Consider the following 18635-nt stretch of genomic DNA (forward strand, 5'->3'; position numbering starts at 1 on the left):
TAAATTTGCTTCTTTATAAAGCAGTGAAAACATCAACACTAAATATGTGGTGTAATTTTGGGCAACTGCTTTAAAATAAATCTTGCAGAACTGAAAGAAAGAGCAACCATGCTACAAATTGAAGATTTTAATAATGAAAGCTATAAAAGAGGATAATTTTTTTTTAAATTGAAAAAGGGATGTGATAAAAATAGCAAGCAAATATATACAGGGGCCAGAAGAAATAACTGTCTGGTAACCTGTTGATAGGGCTGATCCTAAGGTCTCAGAAATAGTTTTCCACCCCCTCTCCCCCCACCCCAGGTGGGCGCAGTCACATTAGTAACCTCTTCCCATTAAATGTCCAGTTCAGATAAATATTTCAATGGCAACAACTCCAGTGCTCCAACTATTTGTAATCAAACACCGACAGTCACACACTCACTGATTTGACAAATCCTGACAGACAATCAGAATTAACTTACTTGAAAAGTTTTTATCTCCTACTCTATAATTTGAACTTGTAATAGGAGCAACTGGAAGGAGTGCTGCTAAACCGGTTCTTAAAAGTCGACTCTGTACATTGGGAGGCCACATAGTAAAACATCAATTCCTTAACATGCCTGAATGCCCAGTCCAATTGTTGGGACGTGATTTACTATCCAAATTACAAGCGCAGATTACGTTCCTACCAAAAGGAACAACATCTTTAAAGTTTAATGGACCTTCAGGTATTATGACATTACCCGTACCAAAGGAAGAAGAGTGGCGACTTTATACAGCGTTGACTAGCCAAAACCCTAAGAGTGATGAATCCTTATTCAACATACCAGGAGTTTGGGCAGAAAACAACCCACCAGGACTGGCCCGCAATATTCCACCTATTCGAATTGAACTAAAGCTTGGGATTTATCCAGTGAGCCTACGGCAATATCACATCCCGCAGAAGGCTAAGAAGAATATTCAATCTTATCTGGATAAGTTCATACGGTATGGTATCCTAAAATTCTGTACATCCCCCTGGAACACCCCATTGCTGCCTGTTCAAAAGCCCTGTACAGATGAGTATCGTCCTGTGCAGGACTTGAGAGCAGTCAATGATGCGGTTGTCAGTATACATCCAGTTGTGCCCAATCCGTATAACCTGCTTGCTTTAATTCCGGGCGGTGCTACCTATTTTACAGTCTTAGACCTCAAAGATGCCTTCTTTTGCCTCCGAACTGCCGCAGAAAGCCAATGTATCTTCGCTTTCCAATGGGAAAATGCTGTAACGGGCTCGAAACGCCAGATGACTTGGACAAGACTGCCACAAGGGTTCAAAAATTCACCTACCCTATTTGGTTCGGCTCTAAGTCAAGACCTGCTGGATTTCAAGTCCATCCCAGGAGAATGTGTATTATTACAATATGTAGATGACTTGTTGATAGCCGCAGTTACAAGAGAAATGTGTCAGCAAGCAACACACAATCTACTACACATTCTCTGGAAGGCAGGATACAAGGTGTCCAGGAAGAAGGCTCAGTTGTGTCTGCCAACTGTCAAATATCTGGGATTCCATATCTCTGAAGGTCAAAGAATAATGGGGCCAGAGAGAAAAGAAGCTGTGTGCCAAATACCAATACCCAAGAATAGAAGACAAGTGCGAGAGTTCTTAGGGGGAGCAGGCTTCTGTAGGATATGGATTCCCAGTTACGCGATATTGGCAAAACCTCTGTATGCAGCTATCAAGGGCACAGAACATCACCCCTTCTTATGGACTCAAGAACAGCAAACGGCATTTGAAGATGTAAAGAAGGCTTTGATGAGTGCCCCAGCATTAGGTCTACCTGATCACACACGGCCATTCTACCTGTATGTACACGAGCAGAGAAGAATGGCTGTGGGAGTATTGACACAGTACTTGGGATCATGGCAAAGACCTGTCGCCTACATGTCTAAGCAACTGGATGCAGTGGCCAGCGGTCTTCCACCTTGTCTAAGAGCCGTAGGTGCAGCTGCCCTGCTGGTAGCTGAAGCCGATAAACTCACTCTGGGTCAAGAACTTTATGTACGAGTCCCACATGCAGTACAGACGTTGTTGGATTACAAAGGCAATCATTGGTTCAGTAACAGCCGTATGACCAAGTATCAAGCAATGTTGTGTGAAAACCCAAGAGTGCATTTAGAGACTGTAAATACCTTAAATCCAGCTACCCTTTTGCCACAACCTACTGAAAGTCAACACGATTGTTTGGAGGTGATGGATGAAGTATTTTCAAGTAGACCAGATCTTCGTGATTTTCCCATCCAGAACCCCGATGTCCAATATTATACAGACGGCAGTAGTTATGTGAAAGAAGGGATTCGCTATGCAGCATATGCAGTAACAACGATAGACAAGGTGATAGAAGCTCGGCCACTATCAAAAGGAACATCAGCACAAAAGGCAGAATTGATAGCACTAACACGAGCGTTACAATTGGCTGAAGGTTTAAGAGTGAACATCTACACGGACTCCAAGTATGCGTTTTTAACCACTCATGCCCACGGAGCTTTGTATAAAGAAAGAGGACTATTGAATTCAGAGGGCAAATAAATCAAGTATGCAGCTGAAATACTACAACTATTGGAAGCAGTATGGGAACCGAAAGAAGTTGGTATTATTCATTGTCGGGCGCATCTGAGAGGTGATGGTGATGTAACCAAAGGAAATCGGATGGCAGATAATGCAGCTAAGCGTGCCGCTGAATCAGGAAGAAAGGAATATGTGGAACATATAGCTGCTCTTATACCGACTCCACTGTCTCAATGGACTCCAGTTTAAACAGCTCAAGAAGAAGAGTGGTTAAAGACTGAACCTGGAAAGTACCTGGAGAACAAATGGTATCAGTTAGAAGATGGGAGAATAGTTATTCCAGAATCACTAGCGGTAGAAATTGTCCAAAACTATCATAACGGGACACATTCTGGAAGAGACAGTACAGAAGAATCTCTCAGAAAACATTTCTACATACCAAGATTGTCCAACTTAACCCAAGCCATTGTACGAAGATGTGTAACGTGTGCTAAAAATAATGCAAGGCAAGGACCAATAAAGCCACCAGGAGTTCAGTATATGGGGGGACTCCCAATGTCCGATTTACAAATTGACTATACAGTTATGCCTAAATCTGGTGGACATCGCTACCTACTAGTAGTTGTGTGCACCTATTCAGGCTGGGTAGAAGCATGTCCTACTCGTACAGAGAAAGCAGGAGAAGTTGTGAGATTCCTGCTACGAGAAATAATACCCCGATATGGACTACCCTGCTCTATAGGATCGGACAATGGTCCAGCTTTTGTTCATCAGTGTCTACAACAACTGACTCATATGCTTGGTATAAAGTGGAGACTTCATACGGCATATAGACCTCAGAGTTCTGGTAAAGTAGAGAGAATGAACAGAACTATTAAGAACCAGTTGGCAAAGATGTGTCAGGAAACTCAGCTTAACCCCTTAAGGACACATGACATGTGTGACATGTCATGATTCCCTTTTATTCCAGAAGTTTGGTCCTTAAGGGGTTAAGTGGAATGTACTTTTGCCCATAGCTCTGTTGTGAATTCGCAGTACACCTACCAGAAGGATGGGTCTCTCCCCTTTTGAAATCATGTATGGGCGTCCACCTCCCGTACTTGGTAACTTAAGGGGGGATTTAAGTCAGTTGGGAGAAGGAATTACCCGGCAGCAGGTTGTAGAGTTGGGTAAGACTATGGAGGAGGTACAGAAATGGGTACAAGATAGATTACCTGTGAATATTTATCCCCCTGTTCATAGTTACCACCCAGGAGATCAAGTGTGGATTAAAGAGTGGAATAATGTACCGTTAGGGCCCAAGTGGAGAGGTCCTTATGTTGTTCTTTTGTCTACCCCTACAGCGATAAAGGTGGCCGAAGTGACTCCGTGGATTCATCACTCCAGGGTTAAACCAGCAGCAGTGGATTCTTGGCAAGTTACATCAGATCCAGAGAATCCCTGCAAGATCCGGTTAAAGCGCACGACTCAGTCGGAGTGACGAGGAAACTTGTGGATTACAAATTTTATTGTTTCAGAGATTGGTAAGTGAGTGTTTAGACGGCCATAATAAAGCCTGTCCGCTCACCAACGTGTAATATAAAAAGCCAGGAAAGTCTCGAAGGGACCCCTGTGAAGACGAGCAGAACTCCATTCCCTGCAGCCCTTACATCCTGGAAGCTGAGGTGCCATCGCACGGATGAAGATTGAGGATGCAGCCGACGAAAGATGTGCTAATGATATTGTTTATTTACATGTCTTTTTATATTCAGGAAGGTAGAGGTACCGACACTCCTAGCTGTGAGGTATGCATTAAGACTACAAGGACAGGTAATCATATTTCCCAGACCCTAATTTGGCATTCGCAATATGAGTGTAAAGGTGATGTGTCTAGGTGTAGATAATTAAATGTAGAGTATAGTGTATGTCATTTAGGAGTAGGAGAACCTAAGTGCTTCAATCCAGAGTATCAACCCCGTACAATTTGGTTGACTCTCAGGAATGGAGATCCTCAGGGGACCCTAATAAATAAAACAGTGTTAGAATCCGCACATTCTTCGGGTGTTCTGCTATTTGATGCATGTAAAGCGATATCAAGTGGTAGAAAGCCGTGGAATGTATGTGGAGATCTTAGATGGGAGAGAACGTATGGGTCTAATGATAAATACATATGTCCCAGTAGTAAAAATAAGTATGTGAGTCCTAGATGCCCAAATAGGGATTATAACTTTTGCCCATATTGGTCTTGTGTGGGGTGGGCAACTTGGGGACAGACAGCAGACAAGGATATGATTGTTACTAAGTTGCCTACCAATCCATACTGTAAGTCTATGGAATGCAATCCAGTCCATATTATTATAAACAATTCTGACCAATTCTTAGACAGATATGGTAACTTATTTGGGTTTCAAATATACGGGACGGGTTTAGACCCTGGGACAGTATTGTTTATAGGGATAGAGACCAATACTGTAACCTCCCAAACTCATCAGGTATTCCATTCCTTTTATGAAGAGATGAGTATAGATAATAAGATCCCCCATAACGCTAAAAACCTGTTCATAGATTTAGCTGAGAGTATTGCTGGTAGTCTTAATGTAACCAACTGCTATGTGTGTGGAGGTACTAACATGGGAGACCAATGGCCTTGGGAAGCAAAGGAGGTAATGTCCGGTTCTGAGGCAGTTGAACAATTAATATCTTCACAAGCCGATTATCAGATGAGTGTTAGAGGTAAATCTGAGTGGAGATTGAAAACCTCCATCATAGGTTATGTTTGCATAGCAAGGAAAGGAATGATGTTTAATACTTCTGTAGGAGAATTAACTTGTCTAGGGCAAAAAGCTTATGATGATGATACAAAGAATACAACTTGGTGGTCGGCTTCAAATGTCTCAGAACCATCTAACCCGTTTGCAAGATATGCCAATTTAAAGGACGTATGGTTTGATTTATCTATCACATCTAGTTGGAAAGCCCCAGCAAATTTGTACTGGATCTGTGGTAAGAAGGCCTATTCGGAGTTGCCACAGGACTGAGAAGGGGCATGTGTGTTGGGTATGCTCAAACCATCCTTCTTCTTGTTACCTATTGAAACAGGTGAGACTTTGGGTGTTAAAGTGTATGATGTGAATCATAGGAAGAAAAGGGGACCCATAGAGATAGGCGCCTGGGAAGATGATGAATGGCCTCCCCAGCGTATTATAGATTATTATGGGCCAGCCACGTGGGCAGAGGATGGTACTTTCGGATATAGATCCCCAATTTATGTGCTCAACCGCATTATAAGGTTACAGGCGGTGGTTGAGATAATTACTAATGAGACCTCACAAGCGCTCAATCTTCTAGCGAAGCATAATACCAGGATGAGGACAGCAGTGTACCAAAATAGATTAGCCTTGGATTACCTATTGGCAGTAGAGAGAGGTGTATGTGGGAAGTTTAACCTGAGCAATTGCTGTCTTCAAATAGATGACGAAGGGCAAGCAATAGCTGAGCTTACTAGCCATATGGTTAAACTAGCGCATGTGCCTACTCAGGTATGGAAAGGGTATAATCCAAGTAGTTGGTTTGGTAACTGGTATGAGCAGTTTGGAGGGCTTAAGGCATTGGTAGGCGGAGTTATACTGATTTTAATGTTGTGTCTGCTCCTGCCATGTCTTATTCCCTTAGTAGTTAGGTCTGTGCAGAGCCTGATAGAAAATATAGCAGAAAGGAAGGCTGCAGCACAGATAATGGCCATATATAAATATGAGGCTCTAAATAAGGGAGAACCAATGCAGGAAGAGGAGTGTTGAGGGATTCACATCATGGAAAAGTCTGGTCTGGTTCATGGTAACCTGAGGTGTATGCAAACCAAGGTTAAGTGATGCCTCAAGTAATTGTGAAATATCAGAGGCATCAAAGGGGGGAATGTGGTGGAATCTCTGTAAAAATAAATTTAGTAGGCAAGATACGATCAGTAGTGTACGGAGCATGTGCAAGAATACCGGATGTAGTATTCCCCTCCTCCATTGTGCTGGACAAGCCATGCGGTCAAGCAGGAAGTTAATTCTTATTTGTATTGATTGGTCAAGAGAATGTGCGGGTGGAGCTTAATATGGGAGGAGTTATGTGCCTATATAAGGAGCCTGCACTATTGTCCGGGGCTCAGAACTTGCTGTATTTTGGTGACATTAGTCCCTCTGAGTCCCGAACGGTGAACCGAATAAAGAATCTCTTCCTTCCTGAAGAAACCTGTGTCCATCTCTCTGTGCTTGGCTTCCGTCAGTTTCTCCGGTATCAAACTTAAATTACATACAGTAGGCCCCTGCAGGGTAACACATACTATTAACAGAGCAAGAGAAAGGAAATTCTAAATTAAACCGAATGTGCACTAAAGGAAGTATAAACATTAGATGACACTTTACAGGAATTGTTTAGGAAGGCTGTACAAGTCACAAGTCAGTTAGGTGTGCCTAGGGTTGATAAACTTAACTGTACCCTCCCAACCACTGAATGAGTATGCAAAACTACATATTGTGCACACGAGAGAATCACATCACCATGGAAACTCAGATATAATTAATGAGATCACAATTCTGTTAGGCTTATGAGTAGAGACCTGAAGAAACCTTTCCTAGATCTCATAATGAAAGACCCATCAGCAATGCACATGCAATGAAAACAGAAACTAATCCATATGCAGCAAATTCCTCACCTTCCCACTTCCCCAACTCAACAGCGTCTCCCTCCACACCAAGAACATACACAGATCAGATGGGTGCGCCTAGTAACATTAACAAAAGATCCTCCAGAATCTGTGGGATGGCCAGAGACAAACACCACTTCATCTCCGTCACCTGACATCGGACCACAGAGTCATCTACTATTGTAATGTCCTCCCCCACATGATGTTGACATTTGAAGCATGCACAAGTATGCGTCTACATAACCAAGAACCAACAGGATCATAACCCAAACACTTTGCGTCTCACTGGGAGAAAGGTGCTATGTAAATACTAGTTGTCATAAAAGGCTCGGGTGGAGGAGGAGTACTCATTAACTTAAACTGATGTAGTCCATGGCTGTCAAGACACCAACAAGCGTGCGATCAACGCAAATACCTAATGAATATGATACCATAAAGCATCCTTCACAGCACACTTGGCACCACACTTCCTCAATGGTGTCCACTATGTGGGTATACTCCATACAAGACACAGTGATGCGACAGATAATGCAGATAGAAAGAGTTTCTAAGTTCCCTTTCCAGGGCTCCTAGCAAAGCCTGTGCAAATGGACACTGCCATAATAGGTGTAAAGAAGTCCCCCTCATCCACGAAACACCGGGCAGTGTATATGATTGCACAGACTATTTGCATTAATAAAGGTCCTTGGAGTTGGGCCTCCCTGAGTGGCCATCCATGCCAAGCCCTTGTATCTTCTGGTTAGCCTGGAAAGGCATTATCCCTTTTGTTTTCTCAAGCCCTTTTGAGAGCCATGAACAAAGATAGGGATAGCATCTTGCATTGGTATAGCGTATAGAAAAATACGTGAATTTCAAAATACTTTGCCATCTTTTCTAAGAACACATAGATCACAGTTTGAAAACATGAAATTATTTTGACATTTTTGTCAATGTTAATAAATTATTTTAGATATACAGATTTTGTGACAAGGGACTTAATTTGTGTTTGTGGGGAGGTTGACAGTGTTTGTCTTGCCATCATGTGGAAGTTTCTAAAATGATTGTCATGGCAAGAGCTATGAGATTAATGTATTAATTGTAGCTTTACACACATGGTTTACCTCTTGACATGGCATGAAATATGGCGCCCAGTGTGTGGGGAAGACAGTAAGGTCCTTTAAATCAATAATTAGATAATACCTGAGAGATATTCAGACTGAGACCAAAAAGACTGGCATCTAGACACTTTCTTTCTTGTAATGGAGTGAAACTGATTAAAAAAAATTTTTTTTTTATCTGTAAGGGGTGGAAACTGGATATATTTGATTATTAAGAAGTTAAGTGGATCTACCTTCTGTGAGAACTAGTTGTAAACTTGTTCTAAACTCTGATTTCGATGTGCCATATTTAGTAAAATAGATTTAATGTATGATAAGTCTTTTAAAAGAAGAAAAACTATCACAACAAGAAGATAGTCTTAAATTAGAGGGGCAAAGGTGTAAAAATATCAGTTAGTTTTACTTTACTGAGAGGGTAGTAGATACATGGAATAGCCTTCAAGCTGACGTGGTAGAGGTTAACTTAGTGAGGGAGTTTAAGCATGCATGGGATAGGCATACGGCTATAGAGATATAAGATAAGGCCAGGGACCAATAAAAGTATTTAGAAAATTAGGTAGACTAGATAGGCCGAATGTTTATCTGTGATCACATTCTATGTTTTCTGTGTGTCCATTTGTTCACTGTTGAATTTATGGATTATATTTTCTCTTTAATGATACTACGTTTTCCATATAATTGAGTAAAACCTTTTATGTTATTACAGCACTTGTATTTTCTATCCTTGTACTGTTGTGGAAATTGACAGCTTGTCAACAAGGAAACTATGTGCAGAATTTCTACTTTAAAGGGACACTCCAGGCACCCAGACCACTTCTGCTCATTGGAGTGGTCTGGGTGCCAACTCCCACTACTCCTAACCCTGCAAGTGTAATTATTGCAGTTTTTTTATAAACTGCAATAATTACCTTGCAGGGTTAACTCCACCTCTAGTGGCTGTCTACTAGACAGCCACTAGAGGTCACTTCCTGATTTATAGCAAGGATTTTCCTTGCTAGAGCGTCGCTGGACGTCCTCACGCTGTGTGAGGCCCTCCAGCGTCGCTCATTTCCCCATTGGAAAGCAATGAAAATGTTTCAATGCTTTCCTATGGGGAGTGCTAATGCGCATGCGCATTAGGTCTCCTCGGCCAGTGGGCGGGATCAGTCTCGCCCACCGGCCGACGGAATCACAGGGAGGAGCGGCGCAGAGGAGGAAGCAGCGACGAGGGACATCGCCGCTGCCTCAGGTAAGTGACTGTTTTTCACCCCTTCAGTAACTGGGGATTGGGGGGTGGGAGGGAGAGGGACCCTCCAGTGCCAGGAAAACAGATTGTCCCTTTAAATGTACATTTTGCTTTGCTCACGGCACACATTAGTTAAGCAGCCTGGAATCAGGCCCGGACTGGCCATCGGGCATACCGGGCAAATGCCCGGTGGGCCGTGATGGCCGTGGCCGGAAGGGGAGATCACAGGATCTCCCCTGCCAGCCCCTGCAGGGCCAGCGCTACCCGATCGCCAGCCCTGCTCTGTGCCTCCATGGGCCGGTGGAGAGATCAAAGATCTCCCTCACCGGCCCAGAAGCATAGCGATGCGGCCGCCGGCTGGGGAGGGAAGCAGTAGAGAGGACCGGCTGAACTCTGCCGGGTCCCCTCGCGGGATTCTGAGCGTTGCCACGGCAACACTCATATCTCGCGAGAGTGAACTCTAGCCTGCAGGCTAGAGCTTACTCTCACCACTGGACCACCAGGGAAGGAAGCATGGCACCACGTCCCCCCCCTCCGACAGAACGCGCCCCCCCCCCCCCCCCCCACACGCACACAGAGCGCCCTCAGACACACACACACATATATATATATATATATATATTATATAAAATAACCCTCAGTGAGTTAAAGAAAATTAGAAACCTAGAATGTGACGGCAGATAAAAACACCCTCACACACAGCACCCCTCTTACATACACACACACTGCACTTTACATGAAGCCAAACAAAGTTTTGGGGACTTTAAGCCAATAATGGGAAACTTGCATGTGTTTCCCAAACAGAGTATGCAGGAGAGGTGTCTTGCAGCAAGTGTAGACTCCACTCACACCATCAATGACGCTCTCAACAGGAGAGCTAAAATATAAGCTTATAATACTATTAAACACTTAGTTGTGTTAAGCCAGGAACTGCAAATCTATAATCCATTTTAACAGTTCACTAAAATCTTTATTATTTTTGTTAGAGATATAATACTATAATTCTGACCAGTTCCCAACTTTGTAGTGACAATGCAAAATTGGCTGATATTGCCTAGTCATTAGACTAGACAATGTTGTAGTATTTTTTTTTTTAAATTACAGAACACTAGTAGCCAACTATCTCCTGTCTTTTTCGTCATGTACAAAGTTTCCATAATCATTTACATAGACAATTTTCACCAAAGCTGAACCTTTACATGAACAAGAGTCAGAGGTTACCCATAGTTTTAGAAAATTTTTCCTAAGCCAAGGTATCCTGCTGTGCACAAGTCTAGTCTAACATATATTAATATATTGGTATTTTAGAAAAAGAGAGGGGAACATGAGAAGGTGGACAAATACCAAGGACTGAAAGAGGAGCTAGAAAGAAGTAGCAATAAAAAGTGAAAAGTAGAGGAATGAAGGCAGTAGTAATCCCAGTTGTTAAAGGAGCACTCAGGGTTGTGACTTCAACAGATTCCAGGTGTAACATCTAAGATCACAGAAGAGTGCAGTTCAAGGAACAGCTAAGATACTGAATAGAGCCCTCAGATTCTGGTGGAGGACCCAAGAATAAAGAATATATGCCACCCAGCAGGGGTGAGAAAATATATTTATTACACACATCTCAAAATAACATTAAATGCTTACCGTGCAGACTCTTCTTCAATTCGTTCAAAGGTACGTGCGACAGCTAGGTATGGTACTCTAGGGAAAATGGATATATATATATATATATACACACGTCAGTGGTCAGTAACATGCATTGAACAATTCATTATCATACCTTCATGTTGGCTTGGATACATATATTTACATTGAGGGAGTGCACATACATAAGTTTGATTCACTACAATCACATTTCCATTCATGAATCAAATCTATGATACAGTTTCAGCGGAAAAGATTTTGTTCCACTCCATCCAGCCTAGACGTCCGCAACGTCCGCAAAAAAGCCTACAAGATTTTATCTTGCGCTCTTTTGAACAATGTTGGCGCTTCATCCCTCTACTCTCTTAGACATCTCTAAAAAAAAATTTATTTTTTTATTTTTTTTAATACTGAGCCATTTATAAACCTATATGATTTAGGAGAACATGCTTTGATCTGAATGGTGGAGCTTCACCAAAAACTATTTCCATAGTCGCCCATACACCCTCCGAGTACGCTGTTATGGCACGGCAAAACTAAAATATAAGCAAATATGTTCCAGTGCGTTTATTAAAAACACCAACATATTGGTGATTGTGTGGGAAATTTTTATGTAAACTAGCAATGCAAAATGAAACTATTTTGTAATTTGTTTCTTGAGATGTAGTGCTTACTATGCTATAGTCATTAAGTGTCAAAATCTTTAACCACTGTTCATATGAGAATGAGTTCCCCAGAGCTTCCTCCCATCTCCTCTTAAAACTACACGACTAGTTTTGTCTTGTATTTAAAGCAATAATAGATTAATGATATACCATGCGTAATTAATTCACCCCCTGCTACACAAGTCCGCAAACATTGCGGTACCTCTACTCGATAAATGCTTTTTGGGTATAGATTTGTAAAAATGTTTAATTTGAGCATATCAATATTTCTCTAGATATGTATGTGTATGATTAATTAACAGGTCTTTTAGTTTCCATAGTCCTGAAGTGCCCAGTACCCTTTGGATAAATTTGATCTCACATGTCCCTAAGAAAGCCAACCCTATCTTAGGGATGCTGTCCGCAAAACCTTGATTGTAGGTAAGTGGTAAAAGGGGACTAGGTATAGGTGCAACTGTTGGGTATTTTTTTTAAATCGGATACCAGACTCAGTGTTGTGGAAATAAGGCTCGATGAGGGTATCTGTTGAGGAATTAGTTTGTAACCACGTCAAGTGAGCTATAGTGCCAGGGATACAGCTTTGGGCCTATAGCTACTGCATAGTTACATACTTCTGGATTTTTTCCTTCCTTAGGAAGGATTGTAATATATGCAATATATGCAATATAGCTTGGTTGCTTCATCTAAGTGTTGCTTCTAAGTGTGTGTGGTTGGAGATATTCTGGAGAGTTTTACAGAAGCTTCAACTGTCTAAGAGTTGTGCTAAGAGTTCTTTTTTACTGTTACAGGTAAGATTCATCTGTAGGAAAAGGTTACTGATTGCACAAGGTTTGATTTCCTGTTGGTAATTATAAGGCATTTGATTTGATTAGTTAGCTACTTGCTATTGATTGCTGTTTAAATTAGCTATTGTTTGCAAATAAGCAGAGGCCTACCCAGGTGTTAAACATTCCTAGTGGGTGGTGATTTTAGGGGTATATAAGGGTTGTTGTCATTAGCTTGGCTAATATAGCTTGGTTGCTTCATCTAAGTGTTGCTTCTAAGTGTGTGTGGTTGGAGATATTCTGGAGAGTGCTGCTTCTAAGTGTGTGATTGGAGATATTCTGAGAGTGTTGCTTCTAAGTGTGTGTGGTTGGAGATATTCTGGAGAGTGCTGCTTCTAAGTGTGTGATTGGAGATATTCTGAGAGTGCTGCTTCTAAGTGTGTGTGGTTGGAGATATTCTGAGAGTGCTGCTTCTAAGTGTGTGTGGTTGGAGATGTTCTGGAGATAACCTGGAGGTAATCTGAGGTATTCAGGAGGATAAATAAAAAGTTAAGATTTGTTTGATTTAAATTATTCACCTCATTGGAATGGCAGACTTAGTTCAGTGTAATAGTTGCTATGCATTTGTTTCACGTTCTTTTTGAAGGTTTGGTTGTTGTCTAATCTGTAGACAGTTCTCTATCTTGCGGCAGGAGATTGTATTTTTGAAGTCTGAGATTTGTAAATTTTCTGGTAAACAAACTCAGGCTGGAACTGCTGCCAAGCCACTGCTGCAGAGACATACTAGGAATGGCAGATGGATCACTGTAGGATCTGGTAGACTTAGAGTTGTGGATAAAAGGCATATTGCACAGTCTGTTGCTCGACATAATTAATTTTCTGCACTTTCAGAGTGTAATGGTGTTGTGGAGAGAGGAACTGAGGCTAGTGGTGTTGTGGAGAGAGGAACTGAGGCTAGTGGTGTTGTGGAGAGAGGAACTGAAGCTAGTGGTGTTGTGGAGAGAGGAACTGAAGCTAGTGGTGTTGTGGAGAGAGGAACTGAGGCTAGTGGTGTTGTGGAGAGAGGCACTGAGGCTAGTGGTGTTGTGGAGAGAGGCACTGAGGCTAGTGGTGTTGTGGAGAGAGGAACTGAGGCTAGTGGTGTTGTGGAGAGAGGAAATGAGGCTAGTGGTGTTGTGGAGAGAGGAACGTAGGCTAGTGGTGTTGTGGAGAGAGGAACGTAGGCTAGTGGTGTTGTGGAGAGAGGAACTGAGGCTAGTGGTGTTGTGGAGAGAGGAACCGAGGCTAGTGGTGTTGTGGAGAGAGGAACTGAGGCTAGTGGTGTTGTGGAGAGAGGAACTGAAGCTAGTGGTGTTGTGGAGAGAGGAACTGAGGCTAGTGGTGTTGTGGAGAGAGGAACTGAGGCTAGTGGTGTTGTGGAGAGAGGAACTGAGGCTAGTGGTGTTGTGGAGAGAGGAACTGAGGCTAGTGGTGTTGTGGAGAGAGGAACTGAGGCTAGTGGTGTTGTGGAGAGAGGAACTGAGGCTAGTGGTGTTGTGGAGAGAGGAACTGAGGCTAGTGGTGTTGTGGAGAGAGGAACTGAGGCTAGTGGTGTTGTGGAGAGAGGAAATGAGGCTAGTGGTGTTGTGGAGAGAGGAACTGAGGCTAGTGGTGTTGTGGAGAGAGGAACGTAGGCTAGTGGTGTTGTGGAGAGAGGAACGTAGGCTAGTGGTGTTGTGGAGAGAGGAACGTAGGCTAGTGGTGTTGTGGAGAGAGGAACGTAGGCTAGTGGTGTTGTGGAGAGAGGAACGTAGGCTAGTGGTGTTGTGGAGAGAGGAACGTAGGCTAGTGGTGTTGTGGAGAGAGGAACGTAGGCTAGTGGTGTTGTGGAGAGAGGCACTGAGGCTAGTGGTGTTGTGGAGAGAGGCACTGAGGCTAGTGGTGTTGTGGAGAGAGGCACTGAGGCTAGTGGTGTTGTGGAGAGAGGCACTGAGGCTAGTGGTGTTGTGGAGAGAGGCACTGAGGCTAGTGATGTTGTGGAGAGAGGCACTGAGGCTAGTGGTGTTGTGGAGAAAGGCACTGAGGCTAGTGGTGTTGTGGAGAGAGGCACTGAGGCTAGTGGTGTTGTGGAGAGAGGCACTGAGGCTAGTGGTGTTGTGGAGAGAGGAACTGAGGCTAGTGGTGTTGTGGAGAGAGGAACTGAGGCTAGTGGTGTTGTGGAGAGAGGAACTGAGGCTAGTGGTGTTGTGGAGAGAGGAACTGAGGCTAGTGGTGTTGTGGAGAGAGGAACTGAGGCTAGTGGTGTTGTGGAGAGAGGAACTGAGGCTAGTGGTGTTGTGGAGAGAGGAACTGAGGCTAGTGGTGTTGTGGAGAGAGGCACTGAGGCTAGTGGTGTTGTGGAGAGAGGAACTGAGGCTAGTGGTGTTGTGGAGAGAGGCACTGAGGCTAGTGGTGTTGTGGAGAGAGGCACTGAGGCTAGTGGTGTTGTGGAGAGAGGCACTGAGGCTAGTGGTGTTGTGGAGAGAGGCACTGAGGCTAGTGGTGTTGTGGAGAGAGGCACTGAGGCTAGTGGTGTTGTGGAGAGAGGCACTGAGGCTAGTGGTGTTGTGGAGAGAGGCACTGAGGCTAGTGGTGTTGTGGAGAGAGGCACTGAGGCTAGTGGTGTTGTGGAGAGAGGCACTGAGGCTAGTGGTGTTGTGGAGAGAGGCACTGAGGCTAGTGGTGTTGTGGAGAGAGGCACTGAGGCTAGTGGTGTTGTGGAGAGAGGCACTGAGGCTAGTGGTGTTGTGGAGAGAGGCACTGAGGCTAGTGGTGTTGTGGAGAGAGGCACTGAGGCTAGTGGTGTTGTGGAGAGAGGCACTGAGGCTAGTGGTGTTGTGGAGAGAGGCACTGAGGCTAGTGGTGTTGTGGAGAGAGGCACTGAGGCTAGTGGTGTTGTGGAGAGAGGCACTGAGGCTAGTGGTGTTGTGGAGAGAGGCACTGAGGCTAGTGGTGTTGTGGAGAGAGGCACTGAGGCTAGTGGTGTTGTGGAGAGAGGCACTGAGGCTAGTGGTGTTGTGGAGAGAGGCACTGAGGCTAGTGGTGTTGTGGAGAGAGGCACTGAGGCTAGTGGTGTTGTGGAGAGAGGCACTGAGGCTAGTGGTGTTGTGGAGAGAGGCTTGGAGACCTAATAGAAAGGTGAGGCCCAATAGAAAGCAGTTGTTGTTGGGGGATTCCATAATAAGAGGTGTGGAGATGGACAATGGTGGTCTTGTGAGGTGTCCTTCCGGAGCTACTGCTCACAGAGACAGGAGACATATCTGTAACATTGTTAAGCGAGCAAAGCAGGAAGGGGAATTGGATGTACTTGTCCATCTAGGGACAAATGACTTGGCTTGCAATGAGGTTTCAGAGGTTAAGGAAGTTTTTAGTGTTTTTGCCAATGAAATACGGCAGGATGCTTCCACACTGTCATTCTCTGAAGTTCTGCCTGTGCATAACACTCAGAACGATAGGCGGATGCGTATTAGGGCCTTTAACTTGTGGCTTGGTGAATGGTGTCGGGAGCAAAGATTTGGCTTTATTTCTCATGGTAGCTCTGTTTGGAATGGAAATAAACTGTACAAAAAAGATGGTTTGCATCTTTCTCAAAAGGGAACAAATGTTCTCAGTGAGCAGTTCAGAGGTTTTTCTAGGATGCATTTAAACTAGGTGGGGGGGCAAAAGGGTGATAAAACATCAATCCAATTGTCCCCCAAAACAAGGATAGAAGGTGCCTGTAGCAAGTGTGTTAAAAAATGATAAGCTTAGAGTCATGTCTACAAATGCTTGCAGTTTAGGGAATAAGATCCATGAACTTGTGGCAATAATGGCAACTAATAGTGTAGATTTAGTCGCCGTTACTGAGACATGGTATAATGAAAAAAATGACTGGGACATAGCAATACCAGGGTACTCTTTATATAGAAAAGACAGGGAAGGCATGAAAGGGGGAGGGGTGGCCCTGTATGTGAAAGGTAGCCTAATAAAAGTTAGTGAGGTGAACATAGAGTCCGTTTGGGTTACGTTAGAATTTGGCAATCACACAGTAATTCGTGTAGGTGTGATTTATAGGCCCCCAGGACAAATTGAAGAGTTAGATAATCTACTAGTTGAGGAAATAGCTAAAATGATAATGAAGGGGGAAGTTATCATCATGGGCGACTTTAATCTTCCTGATGTGAATTGGAAAACAAAAATAGCTGCTTGTGCCAGGAGCACACATATTCTAAACTCCCTACTGGGATTGTCTCTAAAACAAGTAGTTGAGGAGTCAACTCGTAAAGAGGCCATACTAGATTTAGTGCTAACAAATGGAGATTTGGTATCCGATATTACTGTAGGTGAAAGTTTAGGATCCAGTGATCATCAATCAGTGTGGTTTATATATATATAAGAACAGTGAATGAGTCACACCACACAAAAACAAAAGTTTTAGACTTTAGAAAAACAGACTTTTCTAAAATTAGAATATGTGTAAAGGAGTCATTATCAGACTGGAGCAATTTAAATGTTGTACAAGAGAAATGGGATTATTTAAAAGTTGCACTACGGAAGGCAACAGAAAATTGCATTAGGCTTGTCAATAAAAGCAAAAAAATTCAAGAAACACCACTGTGGTACTCCGCAGATGTGGCCAAAATAGTAAAAAACAAAAAGTTAGCATTTAGTAATTATAAAAAAACCCAGAGTGAGGAAGACAGAATGATCTATAAGATTAGGCAGAAAGAGGCTAAGCAGGTTATAAGAGCTTCCAAATCACACACAAGAGAAAATAGCACAGTCAGTAAAAAAGGGGGACAAAACTTTTTTTAGATACATAAATGAGAAAAGAAAAGTTAAACAAGGATTAGTTAGATTAAAAACAAAAGAAGGAAGGTATGTAGAAGAGGATAAAGGTCTAGCTGACTGCCTCAATGCATATTTTTGTTCGGTATTTACAGATGAAAATGAAGGAGAGGGACCTCAGTTAAGAAAAAGGATAAATGAGTCATTTATTACACGTGAGTTTACAGAGGAAGAGGTTCTATTTCAACTGTCAAAAGTAAAGACAAATAAGTCAATGGGACCTGATGGAATACACCCAAAGCTATTAAAAGAGCTTAGTGGTGTACTAGCAAAACCATTAACAGATTTATTCAACCAATCATTGATAACAGGAGTACTCCCAGAAGATTGGAAGTTGGCGAATGTTGTGCCCATTCACAAGAAAGGTAATAGGGAGGAGTTGGGCAACTATAGGCCAGTAAGCCTTACATCAGTAGTGGGGAAAGTGATGTAAACCATGCTAAAGGATAGGATTGTTGAACATCTAAAAACACATGGATTTCAAGATCAAAGACAACATGGGTTTACTTCAGGGAGATCATGCCAAACTAATCTTATAGATTTTTTTGATTGGGTAACTAAAATGATAGATCAGGGTGGTGCAGTAGACATTGCTTACCTAGATTTCAGTAAGGCTTTTGACACTGTTGCACATAGAAGGCTTATCAATAAACTGCAATCTTTAAGTTTGGATTCCAATATTGTTGAATGGGTGAGGCAGTGGCTGAGTGACAGGCAACAGAGGGTTGTAGTCAATGGAGTATATTTGAAGCTTGGGCTTGTAACCAGTGGGGTACCTCAGGGATCTCTTATTATATTAAATATTCTCTTTAATATTTTTATTAGTGATATTGCAGAAGGTCTTGATGGTAAGGTATGTCTTTTTTGGTGATGATACTAAGATATGTAACAGGGTTGATGTTCCAGAAGGGATAAGCCAAATGGCTAATGATTTAGGTAAACTAGAAAAAAGGTCAGAGTTGTGGCAACTGACATTTAATGTGGATAAGTGCAAGATAATGCATCTTGGACGTAAAAACACAAGGGCAGAGTACAGAGTATTTGATAGAGTCCTAACCTCAACATCTGAGGAAAGGGATTTAGGGGTGATTATTTCTGATGACCTAAGGGTAGGCAGACAATGTAATAGAGCAGCAGGAAATACTAGCAGAATGCTTGGTTGTATAGGGAGAGGTATTAGCAGTAGAAAGAGGGAAGTGCTCATG

General features: G+C 42.9%; 1 protein-coding gene across 1 annotated transcript in view; it reads right to left on the minus strand.

Annotated features, from left to right (window-relative positions):
* The window catches only part of LIG1 (DNA ligase 1), a 381450-nt gene that overhangs the window by 236453 nt on the left and 126362 nt on the right, over positions 1-18635 (minus strand). The window contains exon 9 of the mRNA XM_063435935.1: positions 11157-11213. Within this exon, the coding sequence (XP_063292005.1) occupies positions 11157-11213 (57 nt within the window). The remainder of the gene's footprint in view (positions 1-11156; positions 11214-18635) is intronic.

The sequence above is a fragment of the Pelobates fuscus genome, chromosome 11 (assembly GCF_036172605.1).
Source record: "Pelobates fuscus isolate aPelFus1 chromosome 11, aPelFus1.pri, whole genome shotgun sequence".
Classification (NCBI taxonomy): Eukaryota; Metazoa; Chordata; class Amphibia; order Anura; family Pelobatidae; genus Pelobates; species Pelobates fuscus.